The 18,514-nt window shown below is 46.1% G+C and overlaps 1 protein-coding gene across 1 annotated transcript in view; it reads left to right on the top strand.

Moving 5' to 3' along the window:
• The window catches only part of zdhhc2 (zinc finger DHHC-type palmitoyltransferase 2), a 189,273-nt gene that overhangs the window by 119,497 nt on the left and 51,262 nt on the right, over positions 1–18,514 (top strand). The window contains exon 8 of the mRNA XM_068056501.1: positions 10,649–10,781. Coding sequence (XP_067912602.1) covers positions 10,649–10,781 — 133 coding nt within the window. The remainder of the gene's footprint in view (positions 1–10,648; positions 10,782–18,514) is intronic.

Here is an 18,514-nt window from a genome sequence, read left to right as displayed (position 1 = left end):
CATAGTTCCCTGAAAGTGGCAACACAGGTAGACAGGGAAAGGTGGTGAAAAGGCATGTGGCATGCTTGCCTTCATCGGCCGAGGTATTGAGTACAAGAGTCGGGACGTCATGTTACAGTTGTACATAACATTGGTTAGGCCGCATTTGGAGTACTGTGTGCAGTTCTGGTTGCTGCACTACAGGAAAGATGTGATTAAGCTAGAGAGGATGCAGAAAAGATTCACAAGGACGTTGCCTGGTTTGGAGGGCATAGATTTAAGGTGAGAGGGAGGAGGTTTAAAGGGGATCGAAGGGGTAAATTTTTTACACAAAGAATAGTGGATATCTGGAATGAGCTGCCTGAGGAGGTGGTGGAGGCAGGAACAGTAGCGACATTTAAGAGGCATCTGGACAGGTACTTGAATGAGCAAGGCATAGTGGGATATGGAATTAATGCAGGCAGGTGGGATTAGTATAGATAGGCATTCTGGTCAGCATGGACGCGGTGGGCCGAAGGGCCTGTTTCTATGCTGTACGACTCTATGAAATAAGGTGGATCGCGAGTCTTACACTCAACAACTTCTTTCTTTTGGGCCTCCTTATCTCGAGAGACAATGGATACGCGCCTGGAGGTGGTCAGTGGTTTGTGAAGCAGCGCCTGGAGTGGCTATAAAGGCCAATTCTGGAGTGACAGGCTCTTCCACAGGTGCTGCAGAGAAATTTGTTTGTTGGGGCTGTTGCACAGTTGGCTCTCCCCTTGCGCCTCTGTCTTTTTTCCTGCCAACTACTAAGTCTCTTCGACTCGCCACAATTTAGCCCTGTCTTTATGGCTGCCCGCCAGCTCTGGCGAATGCTGGCAACTGACTCCCACGACTTGTGATCAATGTCACACGATTTCATGTCGCGTTTGCAGACGTCTTTATAACGGAGACATGGACGGCCGGTGGGTCTGATACCAGTGACGAGCTCGCTGTACAATGTGTCTTTGGGGATCCTGCCATCTTCCATGCGGCTCACATGGCCAAGCCATCTCAAGCGCCGCTGACTCAGTAGTGTGTATAAGCTGGGGGTGTTGGCCGCTTCAAGGACTTCTGTGTTGGAGATATAGTCCTGCCACCTGATGCCAAGTATTCTCCGAAGGCAGCGAAGATGGAATGAATTGAGACGTCGCTCTTGGCTGGCATACGTTGTCCAGGCCTCGCTGCCGTAGAGCAAGGTACTGAGGACACAGGCCTGATACACTCGGACTTTTGTGTTCCGTGTCAGTGCGCCATTTTCCCACACTCTCTTGGCCAGTCTGGACATAGCAGTGGAAGCCTTACCCATGCGCTTGTTGATTTCTGCATCTAGAGACAGGTTACTGGTGATAGTTGAGCCTAGGTAGGTGAACTCTTGAACCACTTCCAGAGCGTGGTCGCCAATATTGATGGATGGAGCATTTCTGACATCCTGCCCCATGATGTTCGTTTTCTTGAGGCTGATGGTTAGGCCAAATTCATTGCAGGCAGACGCAAACCTGTCGATGAGACTCTGCAGGCATTCTTCAGTGTGAGATGTTAAAGCAGCATCGTCAGCAAAGAGGAGTTCTCTGATGAGGACTTTCCGTACTTTGGACTTCGCTCTTAGACGGGCAAGGTTGAACAACCTGCCCCCTGATCTTGTGTGGAGGAAAATTCCTTCTTCAGAGGATTTGAACGCATGTGAAAGCAGCAGGGAGAAGAAAATCCCAAAAAGTGTGGGTGCGAGAACACAGCCCTGTTTCACACCACTCAGGATAGGAAAGGGCTCTGATGAGGAGCCACCATGTTGAATTGTGCCTTTCATATTGTCATGGAATGAGGTGATGATACTTAGTAGCTTTGGTGGACATCCGATCTTTTCTAGTAGTCTGAAGAGACCACGTCTGCTGACTAGGTCAAAGGCTTTGGTGAGATCAATGAAAGCAATGTAGAGGGGCATCTGTTGTTCACGGCATTTCTCCTGTATCTGACGAAGGGAGAACAGCATGTCAATAGTCGATCTCTCTGCACGAAAGCCACACTGTGCCTCAGGGTAGACGCGCTCGGCCAGCTTCTGGAGCCTGTTCAGAGCGACTCGAGCAAAGACTTTCCCCACTATGCTGAGCAGGGAGATTCCACGGTAGTTGTTGCAGTCACCGCGGTCACCTTTGTTTTTATAGAGGGTGATGACAGCTTGCGTTTATATAGCGCCTTTAATGTAGTGAAACATCGCCAAGGCACTTCACAGGAGCATTACCAAACAAAATTTGACACCAAGCTACATAAGGAGATATTAGGGCAGATGACCAGAAGCTTAGTTAAAGTGGCAGATTTTAAGGAGCATCTTAAAGGAAGGAAGAGAGGTAGAGAAGCAGAGTGAGAATTCCAGTGCTCAGAGCTTCAGCAGCTAAAGGAATGGCCACCAACTGTGGAGTGATTAATATCGGGAATGCACAAGAATCAAGAATTAGAGGAGCGCAAATATCTCAAGGTGTTGTATGGCTGGAGGAGATTGCAGAGATGGGGAGGGGGCAAGGTCGTGGATGAGAATTTTAAAATTGAGGTGCCAGTGTAGTTCAGCGAGCACAGGCGTGATGGGTGAACAGGATTTTTGCAAGTCAGGACATGGGCAGCAGAGGATTTGGAACAGCTTATGTTTATGGGAATCTCAAGATATTTCCAGTTGGTCATTCTAAATAATATCTACATGGGTAAAATATACTCTTACAATACAGATATTGATGAACAGTACTTAATGGTCAACCAAGTAAATGGCTAAATTGCTTGGATTGATGTATCTCAATTATCTGAAACTGTTTACTTCCCTGAGTTGATATTTCTCATTCAATTAATTGCAACATTTCCAGATAATGCTATCTTTCTTGTATATTGTTCTATGTACACACACTAGTGACAGTGCAACAACTGAAGTCTGAACCAACCAAGGGGTAAAACTCCTGTTTGTGTCTATGTATCACAAATTTACACACTTTCAGCCCACAATTTTGCATCCTTTAAAGATATTAGCTGGAAAATTGCGGGCTGGAGGAGCATAATTTTGTGTTGTAGGTTCCCGACACTCAGCAGGTCTAATCCCTAATTGGAGTCTAATCCCTATCACTGTAGAATACTTTTTAATCCATTTATATAATTTCTATGTATAGAAACAGAAAAAAATCAGTGGTTTACTAGAAAAGTGACTTGCACATTTATAACTTACTCTTCCTCTCTTTTTCTCTTCAGTTATCTTTATAGCACCTGTTTTCAGAGTTTTTTGTGGGTTGCCTTACATTGCTTCTTGCTTTTCTCTACTCTGTTTTTTTCCATAGTTAATTCCACAAACAGATTTGTAGACTTTCCTAGCTCAGATGCATTGCTTACTCACCAGCCAACAGCATTAATGCTCATATTGAAGGTTTGGAAATGTTTCCCTTGCCTGCTTGCCCAAGTTTGGGAGCTGTCAGTTTCACCACTTGTCACTGATTCTAGCTGTATTGCAGCGAATCGTGACAGTAGAGAGGACAACTGGTGGGTCAATACCGTATAGATTTTAACTAGTAAATACTGTATAGATTTTAACTAGCAAATAAAAATTAAAGAGAGACTTAATAGAGGGTTTCAAATTTTGAAAGGTTTTGAAAATGTTAATAGCATAGTTTCAGTGGTTGCCAAATCTGTAGCAAGTGGCATTCATTCAGGTTTTTTACTAGAAGAATGAAGTTGAAAGAAAATTATTGATGCAGCTTTATTCAAACATTACATTTTTTCCCACAAATGGGTACTGAAGCAGTGACTATGTGGGAGAAATTGGTTCTCGTGCCTGTTTTCCAGCTGTTTAAGATAAGAACATAAGAAATGGGAGCAGGAATATGCCATAAGACCCCTCGAGCCTGCTCTGCCATTCAATAAGATTATGGCTAGTCTTCTGCATCAACCCCAATTTCTTGCCCTATCCCCATATCCCTTGATTCCCTCAGTGCCCAAATAACTATCGATCTCAGTCTTCAATATATTCATCGATTGATCATCCACAGCTCTCTCAGGTAGAGAATTCCAAAGATTTGAATGAATGCATTTTTTCTTATCTCAGTCCTATGTTGCTGACCCCTTTTCCTGAGACTGTGACACCTAGATTTAGACTCTTCAGCCAGGAGAAACAGCCTTTCAGTATCTAGTCTGTCAGGCCCTCTAAGAATTTTATACGTTTCAATTAGATCACTTCTCATTCTTTCGAAACTCTAGAGAATATAGGCCCATTTTACTCAATCTCTTCTCACAGGAAAGTGCTTTAATCCTAGAAATCAATTTAATGAACCTTTGAATGAACCTTTGTTGCACGATCCCCCTCCCCCCCCCCCCCCCCCCCGCCTCAAGGCGAGTGCATCCTTCCTTAGGCACAACCTGCTCAACCTTTCCTCATAAGACAACAAGACAACCCCTTCATCCCCGGAATCAACCTTGTGAACCTTCTCTTACTGCCTCCAATGCAAGTATATTCCTCCTTAAATAAGGAGACCAAAACTGTACACAGTACTCTAGGTGTGGTCTCACCAACGCCTTGTACATTTGTAGTAAGACTTCTCTATTTTTGTACTCCACACGCCTTGCAATAAATACTAACATTCCATTTGCCTTCCTAATTATTTGCTGTCCCTGCATGCTAACCTTTTGTGATTCATGCACTAGGATACCCAGATCCCGCTGTACCCCAGTATTCTGCAGTCTCGCTACATTTAAATAATCTGCTTTGCTATTCTTCCTGCCAAAGTGTTCAATGCAACGCACACAGGCTCGAGATTAGTGCAATCAAAATCGTTGCTGATTTCTCCACAATAATGCGTCTGGGTAACCTTCAGATGCTGCAATGCAATGTTAGTTTTTGTGTGACCATGTTCATTGCTTTTCACCATTGCACTGTTTCTTGAGTTAGACTCCTCCAGTGGTTTATCTTCCATTCTATGGTTTCTCTAGCTTGCACATTTTTGCCTAAAATAGCATATGGCTAACTTGCTACAGAACTTTCACCTGTGTCATTCCAAATTATTCTCAGGTGTGACAGAAGGGTGACTCTCCTGCACCCACAATTGTACTATGGAAAGATCTAGCCTCACTAGACATTTTAGCCACAGCAATTGCGAGCTCAGTAAGAGGGTAATTTGGAGATAGCCCAAATCTCACTACTGCACAGTGCCATCAGTATTACTTTTAAAATGAAATGGCTGAAGAGTATTATTTTTCTGCCTATTTCTGGGTAGTTTTAGAATACTTACGTGAACACTAGCAACATTGACGACTGATGTCTTGAGTAACTGAACACAATAGTATGAGAAAACTGAACTGATGTAAATAGATGCCATTATTAAGGGTCCTTAAGATAGTGTGTAAATTCAGTGGTGTATGTTCATTCACATTCTTAGGTTCAGTAACTCAATCAAGGGACTAATTTCATTACCATTCAAAAGAACTATGCAGCAAGTGGTTAGGATCTGGAATGCACTGCGTGAGAGTTTGGTGGAGACAGATTTAATCGTGGCTTGCAAAAGGAAATTAGATAAGTACCTGAAGAGAAAATACTTGCAGGGCGACGGGGAAAGGGCAGTGGAATGGGATGAGCTGAGTTGCTCTTGCAAAGAGCCGGCAAGGATACAATGAGCCGAATGAACAAAGAACAGTACAGCACAGGAACAGGCCATTCGGCCCTCCAAGCCTGCGCCGATCTTGATGCCTGTCTAAACTAAAACCTTCTGCACTTCCGGGGACCGTATCCCTCTATTCCCATCCTATTCATGTATTTGTCAAGATTCCTCTTAAACGTCGCCATCGTACCTGCTTCCACCACCTCCCCCGGCAGCAAGTTCCAGGCACTCACCACCCTCTGTGTAAAGAACTTGCCTCGCACATCCCCTCTAAACTTTGCCCCTCGCACCTTAAACCGATGTCCCTGAGTAACTGACTCTTCCACCCTGGAAAAAGCTTCTGACTATCCATTCTGTCCATGCCACTGATAACTTTGTAAACCTCTATCATGTCGCCCCTCCACCTCCGTCGTTCCAGTGAAAACAATCCGAGTTTATCCAACCTCTCCTCATAGCTAATGTCCTCCAGACCAGGCAACATCCTGGTAAACCTCTTTTGTACCCTCTCCAAAGCCTCCACGTCCTTCTGGTGGTGTGGCGACCAGAATTGCACGTAATATTCTAAGTGTGGCCGAACTAAGGTTCTGTACAGCTGCAGCATGACTTGCCAATTTTTATACTCTATGCCCCGACCGATGAAGGCAAGCATGCCGTATGCCTTCTTGACTACCTTATCCATCTGCGTTGCCACTTTCAGTGACCTGTGGACCTGTACGCCCGATCTCTCTGCCAGTCAATACTCCGAAGGGTTCTGCCATTTACTGTATGCTATCCACCTGTATTAAATCTTCCAAAATGCATTACCTCACATTTGTCCGGATTAAACTCCATCTGCCATTTCTCCACCCAAGTCTCCAACCGATCTATATCCTACTGTATCCTCTGACAATCCTCATCACTATCCGCAACTCCACCAACCTTTGTGTCGTCCGCAAATTTACTAATCAGACCAGCTACATTTTCCTCCAAATCATTTGTATATACTACAAACAGCAAAGGGCCCAGCACTGATCCCTGCAGAACACCACTTGTCACAGCCCTCCATTCAGAAAAGCACCCTTCCACTGTTACCCTCTGTTTTCCATGACCGAGCCAGTTCTGTATCCACCTTGCCAGCTCACCTCTGATCCCGTGTGACTTCACCTTTTGTACCAGTCTGCCATGAGGGACCTTGTCAGAGGCTTTACTGAAGTCCATATAGACAACATCCACTGCCCTTCCTTCATCAATCATCTTCGTCACTTCCTCAAAAAACTCAATCAAGTTAGTGAGACACGACCTCCCCTTCACAAAACCATGCTGCCTCTCGCTAATAAGTTCATTTGTTTCCAAATGGGAGTAAACCATGTCCCGAAGAATCCTCTCTAATAATTTCCCTACCATTGACGTAAGGCTCACCGGCCTATAATTTCCTGGATTATCCTTGCTACCCTTCTTAAACAAAGGAACAACTTTGGATATTCTCCAGTCCTCTGGGACCTCACCTGCAGCCAATGAGGATACAAAGATTTCTGTCAAGGCCCAAGCAATGTCTTCCCTTGTCTCCCTCAGTATTCTAGGGTAGATCCCATCAGGCCCTGGGGACTTATCTACCTTAATGCTTTGCAAGACGCCCAACACCTCCTCCTTTTTGATAACGACATGACCCAGACTATCTACACTCCCTTCCCTGGACTCATCATCCACCAAGTCCTTCTCTTTGGTGAATACTGATGCAAAGTATTCATTTAGTACCTCGCCCATTTCCTCTGGCTCCACACATAGATTCCCTCCTCTGTCCTTGAGTGGGCCAACCCTTTCCCTGGTTACCCTCTTGCTCTTTATATACATATAAAAAGCCTTGGGATTCTCCATAATCCTGTTTGCCAATGACTTTTCATGACCCCTTTTAGCCCCCCGACTCCTTGCTTAAGTTCCTTCCTACTTTCTTCATGTTGCTGAAGTGCTTCGGCTGTTCCCAGCCTTCTAGCCCTTACGAATGCTTCCTTTTTCTTTTTGACGAGGCTCACGATATCCCTCGTTATCCAAGGTTCCCGAAACTTGCCAAACTTATCCTTCTTCCTCACAGGAACATGCCGGTTCTGGATTCTAATCAACTGACGTTTGAAAGACTCCCACATGTCAGATGTTGATTTACCCTCAAACAGCCGCCCCCAATCTAAATTCTTCAGTTCCTGCCTCATATTGTTATAGTTAGCCTTACCCCAATTTCGCACCTTCACCCGAGGACTACTCTTATCCTTATCCATAAGTACCTTAAAACTTACGGAATTATGGTCACTGTTCCCGAAATGCTCCCCTACTGAGACTTCGACCACTTGGCCAGGCTCATTCCCCAATACCAGGTCCAGTACCTTTACATCTTTCCAAAATCTGTCTACATATCTGCTCATCTACCTCCCACTGGCTGTTGGGAGGCCTGTAGTAAACCCCCTACATCGTGACTGCACCCTTCCTATTCCTGAGCTCCACCCATACTGCCTCGCTGCATGACCCCTCCGAGGTATCCTCCTGCAGTACAGCTGTGATATTCTCCTTTACCAGTAATGCAACTCCCCCACCCCTTTTACATCCCCCTCTATCCCACCTGAAGCTTCTAAATCCCAGAACATTTAGCTGCCAATACTGTCCTTCCCTCAACCAACTCTCTGTAATAGCAACAACATCATAGTTCCAAGTACTAATCCAAGCTCTAATTTCATCTGCCTTACCTGTTATACTTCTCGCATTGAAACAAATGCACTTCAGACCACCAGTCCCGCTGTGCTCAGCAACATCTCCCTGCCTGCTCTTCCTCTTAGTCTTACTGGCCTTATTTACTAGTTCCCCCTCAGTTATTTCACCTGCTGTCCTACAGCTCTGGTTCCCACCCCCCGCCACACTAGTTTAAACCCTCCCGAGTGACACTAGCAAACATCGCAGCCAGGATATTTGTGCCCCTCCAGTTTAGATGCAACCCGTCCTTCTTGTACAGGTCTCACCTGTCCCGGAAGAGATCCCAATGATCCAGATATCTGAAACCCTCCCTCCTACACCAGCTATTCAGCAGCGTGTTTAGCTGCACTATCTTTCTATTTCTAGCCTCACTGGCACGTGGCACAGGGAGTAATCCCGAGATTACAACCCTAGAGGTCCTGTCTTTTAACTTTCTACCTAACTCCCCAAACTCCCCCTGCAGGACCTTGTCACTCTTCCTGCCTATGTCATTGGTACCGATATGTACCACAAGCTCTGGCTGTTCACCCTCCCCCTTCAGAATGCTCCCTGTCCGTTCAGAGACATCCTTGACCCTGGCAGCAGGGAGGCAACATACCATCCTGGAGTCTCTTTCACGTCCACAGAAGTGCCTATCTGTGCCCCTGACTATAGAGTCCCCTATAACTATTGCTCTTCTGCGCTTTGTCCCTCCCTGCTGAACAACAGTGCCAGCCGTGGTGCCACTGCTCTGGCTGCTGCTGTTGTTTTCCCCTGATAGGCCATTCCCCCCCAACAGTATCCAAAACGGTATACTTGTTCGAGAGGGGGATAGCCACAGGGGATTCCTGCACTGACTGCCTGCCCCTTCTAGCGGTCACCCATGTATCTGCCTGCACCTTGGGTGTAACCACGTCTCTAAAACTCCTGTCTATGACACTTTCCGCCACCTGCATGCTCCTAAGTGCATCCAATTGCTGCTCCAACCAATCCATGTGGTCTGTGAGGAGCTGCAACTGGGTACACTTCCTGCAGATGTAGTCGTCCGGAACGGTGGAAGCGTCACGGACCTCCCACATCTCACAGGTGAATCACTTCACCCCTCTAACTGACATTTCTAGCACTAATTAATAAATTAATTTAAACTAAATAAATACTTCTTAAATCCTTACTAAATTATGTTAGAATTAACTATATAGTCCCTAGTGCTAGATTTCTACTATAAATATTAAATGCTAACTAATACAGTAATCTCCTCCCTCTGGTTTAGTTACTCTACTTATTAATTAATTAGTTAATTAGGGTTTTAATCAATTTTTAATGGCTTTAATCAATGGCTTTTTTCTGTGCTGTAACCATTCTATGATTCTATGAAAACACAAGTTGATCATAATATTTATAACTACTTTTCAATGCCCCTGTTAATTAATTATGTAAACAAATATGCAGTGCTCTGGTATCATGGCAGTGGTGAGATTCACCTCTTCCTTCACACTAATAACTGCAGAGCTTCTGACTTCATCCTTGTCACTTCCCCATAGCGAGGGGAGCAGGGATAGTCAGACCCAGGCTGCTCTCAGATTTATCGCGTTAAATTATGAAGACCAGATACATAGACTTGGCTTGTAATCCCTTGTGTTGTTTGGAATTTTAAAGGAAGAGATACAGAAATATTATAATCGTCTGATGGAGGAATCCAGAACAAAGGAGTATAATCTAAAAACTAGAGCTAGGTCATTCAGAAATGACAGTAGGGAGCACTTTTTCACAGAAAAGGCAAAGAAAATCTGGAACTCTCTCACCCCAAAGGATGTGGCTGCTCGGTCAATTGAAATTTTCAAAACAGTTTGATAAATTTTTGTTAGGTAAGAATAGCAAGGTATATGGATCAGGAGTTGGTAAATGTAGTTGAGGTACAGATCAGTCATAATATAATTGAATGGCAGAACAAGCTGGAGGGGCTGAATGGTCTACTCTTGTTCATGTTTCCCTAAAGCCTTTGAAAGGTGGAAAACAAATGAAAGCAAATCATGTCTTCAGTAAAAACAGAAAAAATAGAAAATGCCGAAAATGCAGGATCTGGCAGCATCAGTGGAAGGAGAAACAGAGTTCATTCTGAACAGTTCTAATGAAAGGTCATCGATCTGAAATGTTCTCTTTCCACAGATGCTGCCAGATCTACTGAGTATTTCCAGCAATTTCTCTTTATTCCAAATCTCTGGCATCCACAGTATTTTGTTTTTGTGCTGCAGTATGCAGCCCCAAAATTACTTATATGAGATACAAAATTGTTTCAGTGTTTCCATCGTATTTTATTATGTTTGTGTTTTTGTTTCCAGAATGGCCTGCCAGATACCCAAGCTAAGTTCCACATCATGTTCCTGTTCTTTGCAGCTGCAATGTTTTCCATCAGCCTGTCTTCTCTGTTTGGATATCACTGCTGGTTAGTCAGTAAAAACAGGTCTACTCTCGGTAAGATGTTGTGAATTTTCTTTTCAACAAGTGTTTATGATTGTGAAGATCACTTAAATGATTATTATTATGCAAGAGGTGTGCAACCATATGCAACATATCATGCAGGTCAATGCCCAGTATCCAGGCAGCAGTCGTGGGGTGTCCTCATTCTGCGCAGCTAACAGGAAACAGAGAGTGGGAATAAGTGGGACATTTTCTGGTTGGCAAGATGTAATGAGTGGTGTGCCACAGGGATCAGTGCTGAGGCCTCAACTTGTTACAATTTATATAAATTACTTGGATGAAGGGACCAAAGGTATGGTTGCTAAATTTGCTGATGACACAAAGATAGGTAGGAAAGTAAGTTGTGAAGAGGACATAAGGAGGCTACAAATGGATATAGATAGGTTAATTGAGTGGGCAAAGACCTGGCAAATGGAGTATAATGTGGGAAAAAGTGAAATTGTCTATTTTGGCAGGAAGAATAAAAATGAAGCATATTATCTAAATGGTGAGAGATTGCAGAGCTCTGAGATGCAGAGGGTTCTGAGTGTCCTAGTGCATGAATCGCAAAAGATTAGTATGCAGATTCAGCAAGTAATTAGGAAAGCTAATAGAATGTTATTGTTTATTGTGAGGGGAATTGAATACAAAAGTAGGGAGATTATGCTTCAGTTATAAATGGCATTGGTAAGACCACATCTGGATTACTGTGTACAGTATTGGTCTCCTTATTTAAGGAAGGACGTAAATGCATTGGACGCAGTTCAGAGAAGGTTTACGAGACTAATACCTGGAATGGCTGGTTTGTCTTATGAGGAAAGATTGGACAGGCTAGGCTTGTATCTACTGGAGTTTAGAAGAGTAAGAGGCGACTTAATTGAAACATGTAAGATCCTGAGGGATCTTGACAAAGTGGAGGTGGAAAGGATGTTTCCCCTTGTGGGAAAATCTAGAACAAGGGGTCACTAATTAAAAATAAGAGATCGCCCATTTTTAAGACAGAGATGAGGAGAAATGTTTTCTTCTCAAAGGATCATGTGTCTTCGGAACTCTCTTCCTCAAAATGCAGTGGAAGCAGAGTCTTTAAATATTTTCAAGGTAGAGGTAGATAAATTCTTGAAAAGCAAGGGAGTGAAAGCTTATCGGGGGTAGGTGGGAATGTGGAGTTGAGGTTACACTGAGTTCAGCCATGATTTTATTGAATGGCAGAGCAAGCTCAAGGGGCCGAGTGGCTTACTCCTGCTTCTAATCCCTATGTTCGCAGTCGGCTGTGCCGGCTTCGTTCAGCCACCACAGCAAGCCAGAGGGTGGCTACTGGGCAATACGGGCTGTTCTTTAATGGCATGGTTCATGACTCCGGCAAACAACTCATACACACTTGGGCAACATCCATGTTGTTATGAGTGCTGGATCTTGTAACATGATTATGTCTTAACAATTGTGATTTTTAAAAGTTCAAGATGGAGTCCAGAAGGTCAGTTGACCTCATCTCCACTCTGTGAAAGATTACCAGGATAACAGAATACAGATCAAAGACTGTCTTCTAAAAACAGACTGCAGGGCTAACACCTGAATAACAATGGGTTTCGCCCTCCCAGACTTTTGGGTCATGAAACAAGCAATCGGTAATTCAGAACATGCAAATCAACCAGGCAGGTTTAACAGGGGGCGGCACAGTGGCGCAGTGGTTAGCACCGCAGCCTCACAGCTCCAGGGACCCGGGTTCGATTCTGGGTACTGCCTGTGTGGAGTTTGCAAGTTCTCCCTGTGTCTGCGTGGGTTTCCTCCGGGTGCTCCGGTTTCCTCCCACATGCCAAGGACTTGCAGGTTGATAGGTTAATTGGCCATTATAAATTGCCCCTAGTATAGGTAGGTGGGGATGTGATAGGAATATGGGATTAGTGTAGGATTAGTATAAATGGGTGGTTGATGGTCGGCACAGACTCGGTGGGCCGAAGGGCCTGTTTCAGTGCTGTATCTCTAAACTAAAAATCTAAACTAAACACCCTGCGGACAATGAAAAGGCCCGAGTGTCTTTGTGCACATAAACTTATAGTCTCTGCATTTTGGAGCAGAACAGTGAACTATTGACTTCTAAGTCCAGATAAATTTAACAGACTTTCTGGAGAAAAAGGGACTGTAAGAGCAGGAATCAACGGTTGTGGCCTCTGACCAGCTGTAAGAAGGGAACCTTTGGGGTGCGGCCTCAAGACAAGATTTAAGGTAGTTATGGAAAAGGACAAAGATGGACCAGAAAAAAAGGTACTGAATTGGGGGAAGGCCAATTTCAGTATGATGAAATAGAATCTGGCCAAAGTGGACTGGGAGCAGCTACTTGTAGGAAAGTCTACATCAGACCAATGGAAGTCATTCAAAAAGGAAATAGTAAGAGTTCAGAGTGAAGGGTAGGACCAACAAGTCCAGGGAACCGGATGTCAAGGGATATAGAGGATTGGATAAGCAAAAAAAAAGGAAGCTTACGGCAGATCCCAACCGCTGAAAACAGTGGAGGCACTAGAGGAGTATAGAAAGTGTAGGGTGGCACTTAAAAAAGTAATTAACAGAGCGAAAAGCGGACATGAAAAAACACTGGCGGGCAAGATAAAGAAAAATCCTAAGGCATTTTATAAGTATATTAAGGGCAAGAGGATAACCAGGGAAAGAATAGGGCCCATTAGGGACCAATGTGGCAAACTTTATGTGGAGCTGGAGGATATAGCTGAGGTTTTAAATGATTACCTTTCATCGGTGTTCACTATGGAGAAGGACAATGTAGGTGTAGAGATCAGGGAGGGGGATTGTGATATACTTGAACATATTAGCATTGAAAGGGAGGAAGTATTAGCTGTTTTAGCGGGCTTAAAAGTGGATAAATCCTCAGGCCCAGATAAGCTGTATCCCAGGCTGTTATGTGAGGCAAGGGAGGAGATAGCAGGGGCTTTGACACAAATTTTCAAATCCTCTCTGGCCACAGGAGAGGTACCAGAGGACTGGAGGACGGCGAATGTTGTACCATTATTCAAGAAGGGTAGTAGGGATAAACCAGGTAATTACAGACCGGTAAGTCTAACATCAGTGGTTGCGAAAATATTGGAAAACATTCTGAGGGACTGGATGAATCTCCACTTGGAGAGGCAGAGATTAATCAGGGAAAGTCAGCATGGCTTTGTCAGGGGGAGATCGTGTCAACTAACTTGAATTTTTTGAGGAGGTGACAAAATGTGTCGATGAGGGTAAAGAGGTAGATGTAGTCTACATGGATTTCAGTAAGGCTTTTGATAAGGTCCCGCATGGGAGATTGGTTAAGAAGGTAAGAACCCATGGGATCCAGGGTAATTTGGCAAGTTTCAGGAAGCTTGGATAACCCGGGATATTGTGAGCCTAGTCAAAAAGAAAAAGGAAGCATTTGTAAGGGCTGGAAGGCTAAGAACAGATGAAGCACTTGAGGAATATAAAGACAGTAGGAAGGAACTTAAGCAAGGAGTTAGGAGGGCTAAAAGGGGTCATGAAAAGTCATTGGCAAACAGGATTAAGGAAAATCCCAAGGCTTTTTATACATATATAAAGAGCAAGAGGGTAACTAGGGAAAGGGTTGGCCCACTCAAGGACAGAGGTGGGAATCTATGCGTGGAGCCAGAGGAAATGGGTGAGGTACTAAATGAGTACTTGGTGGATCATGAGCCTAGGGAAGGGAGTGTAGATAGTCTCAGTCATCTCATTATCAAAAAGGAGGAGGTGTTGGGTGTCTTGCAAAGCATTAAGGTAGATAAGTCCCCAGGGCCTGATGTGATCTACCCTAGAATACTGAGGGAGGCAAGGGAAGAAATTGCTGGGGCCTTGACAGAAACCTTTGCATCCTCATTGGCTACAGGTGAGGTCCCAGAGGACTGGAGAATAGCCAATGTTGTTCCTTTGTTTAAGAAGGGTGGAAAGGATAATCCAGGAAATTATAGTCCGGTGAGCCTTACGTCAATGGTAGGGAAACTATTAGAGAGGATTCTTCGGGACTGGATTTACTCCCATTTGGAAACAAACAAACTTATTAGCGAGAGACAGTATGGTTTTGTGAAGGGGAGGTCGTGTCTTACTAATTTGATTGAGTTTTTTGAGGAAGTGACGAAGATGATTGATGAGGAAAGGGCGGTGGATGTTATCTATATGGACTTCAGTAAAGCCTTTGACAAGGTCCCGCATGGCAGACTGGTGCAAAAGGTGATGTCAATAGGGATCAGAGGTGAGCTGGCAAGATGGATACAGAACTGGCTCAGTCACAGAAGACAGAGGGTATCAGTGAAAGGGTGCTTTTCTGAATGGAGGGATGTGACTAGTGGTGTTCCGCAGGGATCAGTGCTGGGACATTTGCTGTTTGTAGTATATATAAATGATTTGGAGGAAAATGTAGCTGGTCTGATTAGTAAGTTTGCGGACGACACAAAGGTTGGTGGAGTTGCGGATAATGATGAGGATTGTCAGAGGATACAGCAGGATATAGATTGGCTGGAGACTTGAGCAGAGAAATGGCAGATGGAGTTTAATCCGGACAAATGTGAGGTAATGCATTTTGGAAGGTCTAATGCAGGTGGGAGGTATACAGTAAATGGCAGAACCCTTAGGAGTATTGACAGGCAGAGAGATCTGGGCGTACAGGTCCACAGGTCACTGAAAGTGGCAACGCAGGTGGATAAGGTAGTTAAGAAGGCATACGGCATGCTTGCCTTCATCGGTTGGGGCATAGAGTATAAAAATTGGCAAGTCATGTTGCAGCTGTACAGAACCTTAGTTAGGCCACACTTAGAATATTGCGTGCAATTCTGGTCGCCACACTACCAGAAGGACGTGGAGGCTTTGGAGAGGGTACGGAGGAGGTTTACCAGGATGTTGCCTGGTCTGGAGGGCATTAGCTATGAGGAGAGGTTGGAAAAACTCGGATTGTTTTCACTGGAACGACGGAGGTGGAGGGGCGACATGATGGAGGTTTACAAAGTTATGAGCGGCATGGACAGGATGGAAAGTCAGAAGCTTTTTCCCAGGGTGGAAGAGTCAGTTACTGGGGGACATAGGTTTAAGGTGCGAGGGGCAAAGTTTAGAGGGGATGTGCGAGGCAAGTTTTTTACACAGAGGGTGGTGAGTGCCTGGAACTTGCTGCCAGGGGAGGTGGTGGAAGCAGATAGATAGTGATGTTTAAGAGACATCTTGACAAATATATGAATAGGAAGGGAATAGAGGGATATGGGACCCGGAAGTGCAGAAGGCGTTAGTTTCGGCAGGCATCAAGATCAGCGCAGGCTTGGAGGGCCGAATGGCCTGTTCCTGTGCTGTACTGTTCTTTGTTCTTTGTTTGTTCTTTGGATCCAAAATTGGCTTAGTGGCAGGAGGCACAGGATAATGGTCGAGGGTTGTTTTTGCGAGTGGAAGCCTGTGACCAGTGGTGTACCGCAAGGATCGGTGCTGTGACCCTTGCTGTTTGTAGTGTACATTAATGATTTAAACGTGATTATCAGAGGTATGATCAGTAAGTTTGCAGATGACACGAAAATTGTTGTGTTGTAAGTTGTGAGGAGGAAATCCTTAGATTACAGGACGATATAGATGGGCTGGTATGATGGGCAAAACAGTGGCAAATGGAATTTAATCCTGAAAAGTGTGAGGTAATCCATTTTGGGAGGACTAAGAAGGCAAGGGAATATACAATAGATGGTATGACCTTAGGAAGTACAGAAGGTCAGAGGGACCTTGGTGTACTTGTCCATAGATCACTGAAGGCAGCAGCACAGGTAGATAAGATGGTTAGGAAGGCATCTGGGATACTTGCCTTTATTAACCGAGGCATAGAATATAAGAGCAGGGAGGTTATGATGGAGGTGTATAAAACGCTAGTTAGGCCACAGCTGGAGTACTGTGTACAGTTCTCTTCACCACACTATAGGAAGGATGTGATTGCACTGGAGGGGGTGCAGAGGAGATTCACCAGGATGTTGCTTGGGCTGGAGCATTTCAGCTATGAAGAGAGACTGAAAAGGCTAGGGTTGTTTTCCTTGGAGCAGAGAAGGCTGAGGGGGGACCTGATTGAGGTATACAAGATTATGCGGAGCATTGATAGGTTAGATAGGAAGAAACTTTTTCCTTAGTGGAGGCGTCAAGAACCAGGGGGCATAGATTTAAGGTAAGGAGCAGGAGGTTTAGAGGGGATTTGAGGAAAGATTTTTTCACCCATCGGGTGGTTGGGATCTGGAACGCATTGCCTGAAGAGGTGGAGGAGGCAGGAAGCCTCACAACATTCAAGAAGTATTTAGATGAGCATTTGAAACGCCATAGCATACAAGGCTACGGGCCAAGGAATATGGGATTAGAATAATTGGGTGTTGGATGGCATGCACAGACACGATGGGCTGAAGGGCCTGTTTCTATGCTGTATAACTCTATGACTCTATGACAAGCTGTAAGAGAAGATACCCAGTGGTGACAGCTGGAGAGAGAGACAGAGAGAGAGAATGCCTGCTCTTTCGATACACAGTGAAAGGCTGTGAAAACTCAAACATGTTTGAGAGATGAAGCTTGTGGAGGCGTAAAGGACCCTGGGATCACCAGAAATCATATTATCCACACAAGTCCAGCTCAGAGGTACTTGGAGAAGTGAGGGAAGAGAATATTGATTTTTGAAAGGCTGCATTTGCTGACAACACAACCACAATGTGGCGCTGCAGTGGCACAAGCGCAAATGCAGCCTGTGCCACTAAAACGTCACAGTCTGCAACGTCAGGCAGCTGCCAGGACTAAAGATGACGCTGCTGAAATTATCACACAAAGGCAACCTAAGCACATGGCAGCACACAATGGTTGGAGGGAGAGGATGAGTGGGCCTGGGAGGCAGGCGAGCAGGCCGGGACGGCGGGCGAGCTGGCTGGGACAGTAGGCGAGCGGGCCGGGGAAGGGGGCGAGCGGGCCGGGGAGGGGGGCGAGTGGGCCGGGGAGGGGGGCGAGCTGGCCGGGGAAAGGGGCGAGCGGGCCGGGGAGGGGGGCGAGCGGGCCGGGGAGGGGGGCGAGCGGGCCGGGGAAAGGGGCGAGCGGGCCGGGGAGGGGGGCAAGCGGGCCGGGGAAAGGGGCGAGCGGGCCGGGGAGGGGGGCGAGCGGGCCGGGGAAGGGGGCGAGCGGGCCGGGGAGGGGGGCGAGCTGGCCGGGGAGGGGGGCGAGCTGGCCGGGGAAAGGGGCGAGCGGGCCGGGGAAAGGGGCGATCGGGCCGGGGAAAGGGGCGTTCGGGCCGGGGAGGGGGGCGATCGGGCCGGGGAAGGGGGCGAGCGGGCCAGGGAGGGGTGCGAGCGGGCCGGGGAGGGGGTCAAGAGGGCCTGGGGAGGGAGAGAGCAGGCTGGGGAGCGAGCGGGCCAGGGAGGGAGGGAGTGGGCGGGGGGGGGGGGGAGGGAACAGGCGGGGACGGGGGGTGGGGAAGCGAGTGGGCAGGGGGAAGCGAGTGGGCAGGGGGGGGGGAGGCAGAGAGCACACCTCTCCCCGCTCTCCCCCCCACCCCCGCTCTCTGCCTGCGTTACGCAATGACATCATCTGCGCATGCGCCAACCAGTCCTGGCAATGCGGAACGCAGTGCATGCGTAGAGAGTAGGAGCCAACTTGCGCGTGTCTGCAGATTGGCGCAGTCTGATGATGTCAGTTGTCGGCTGCATTGTCAATAATCACTTTCTTTTTGAAAAGTCTGGGAGATCCAACCCATTGCAACTGGGAGGAGTGTGGAACTTTTA

Source organism: Heterodontus francisci, chromosome 1 (genome assembly GCF_036365525.1).
Source record: "Heterodontus francisci isolate sHetFra1 chromosome 1, sHetFra1.hap1, whole genome shotgun sequence".
In the NCBI taxonomy this organism is placed as follows: domain Eukaryota; kingdom Metazoa; phylum Chordata; class Chondrichthyes; order Heterodontiformes; family Heterodontidae; genus Heterodontus; species Heterodontus francisci.
Note: the sequence above shows the minus strand (reverse complement) of the source record. Positions and strands in the feature narration are given on the sequence as shown.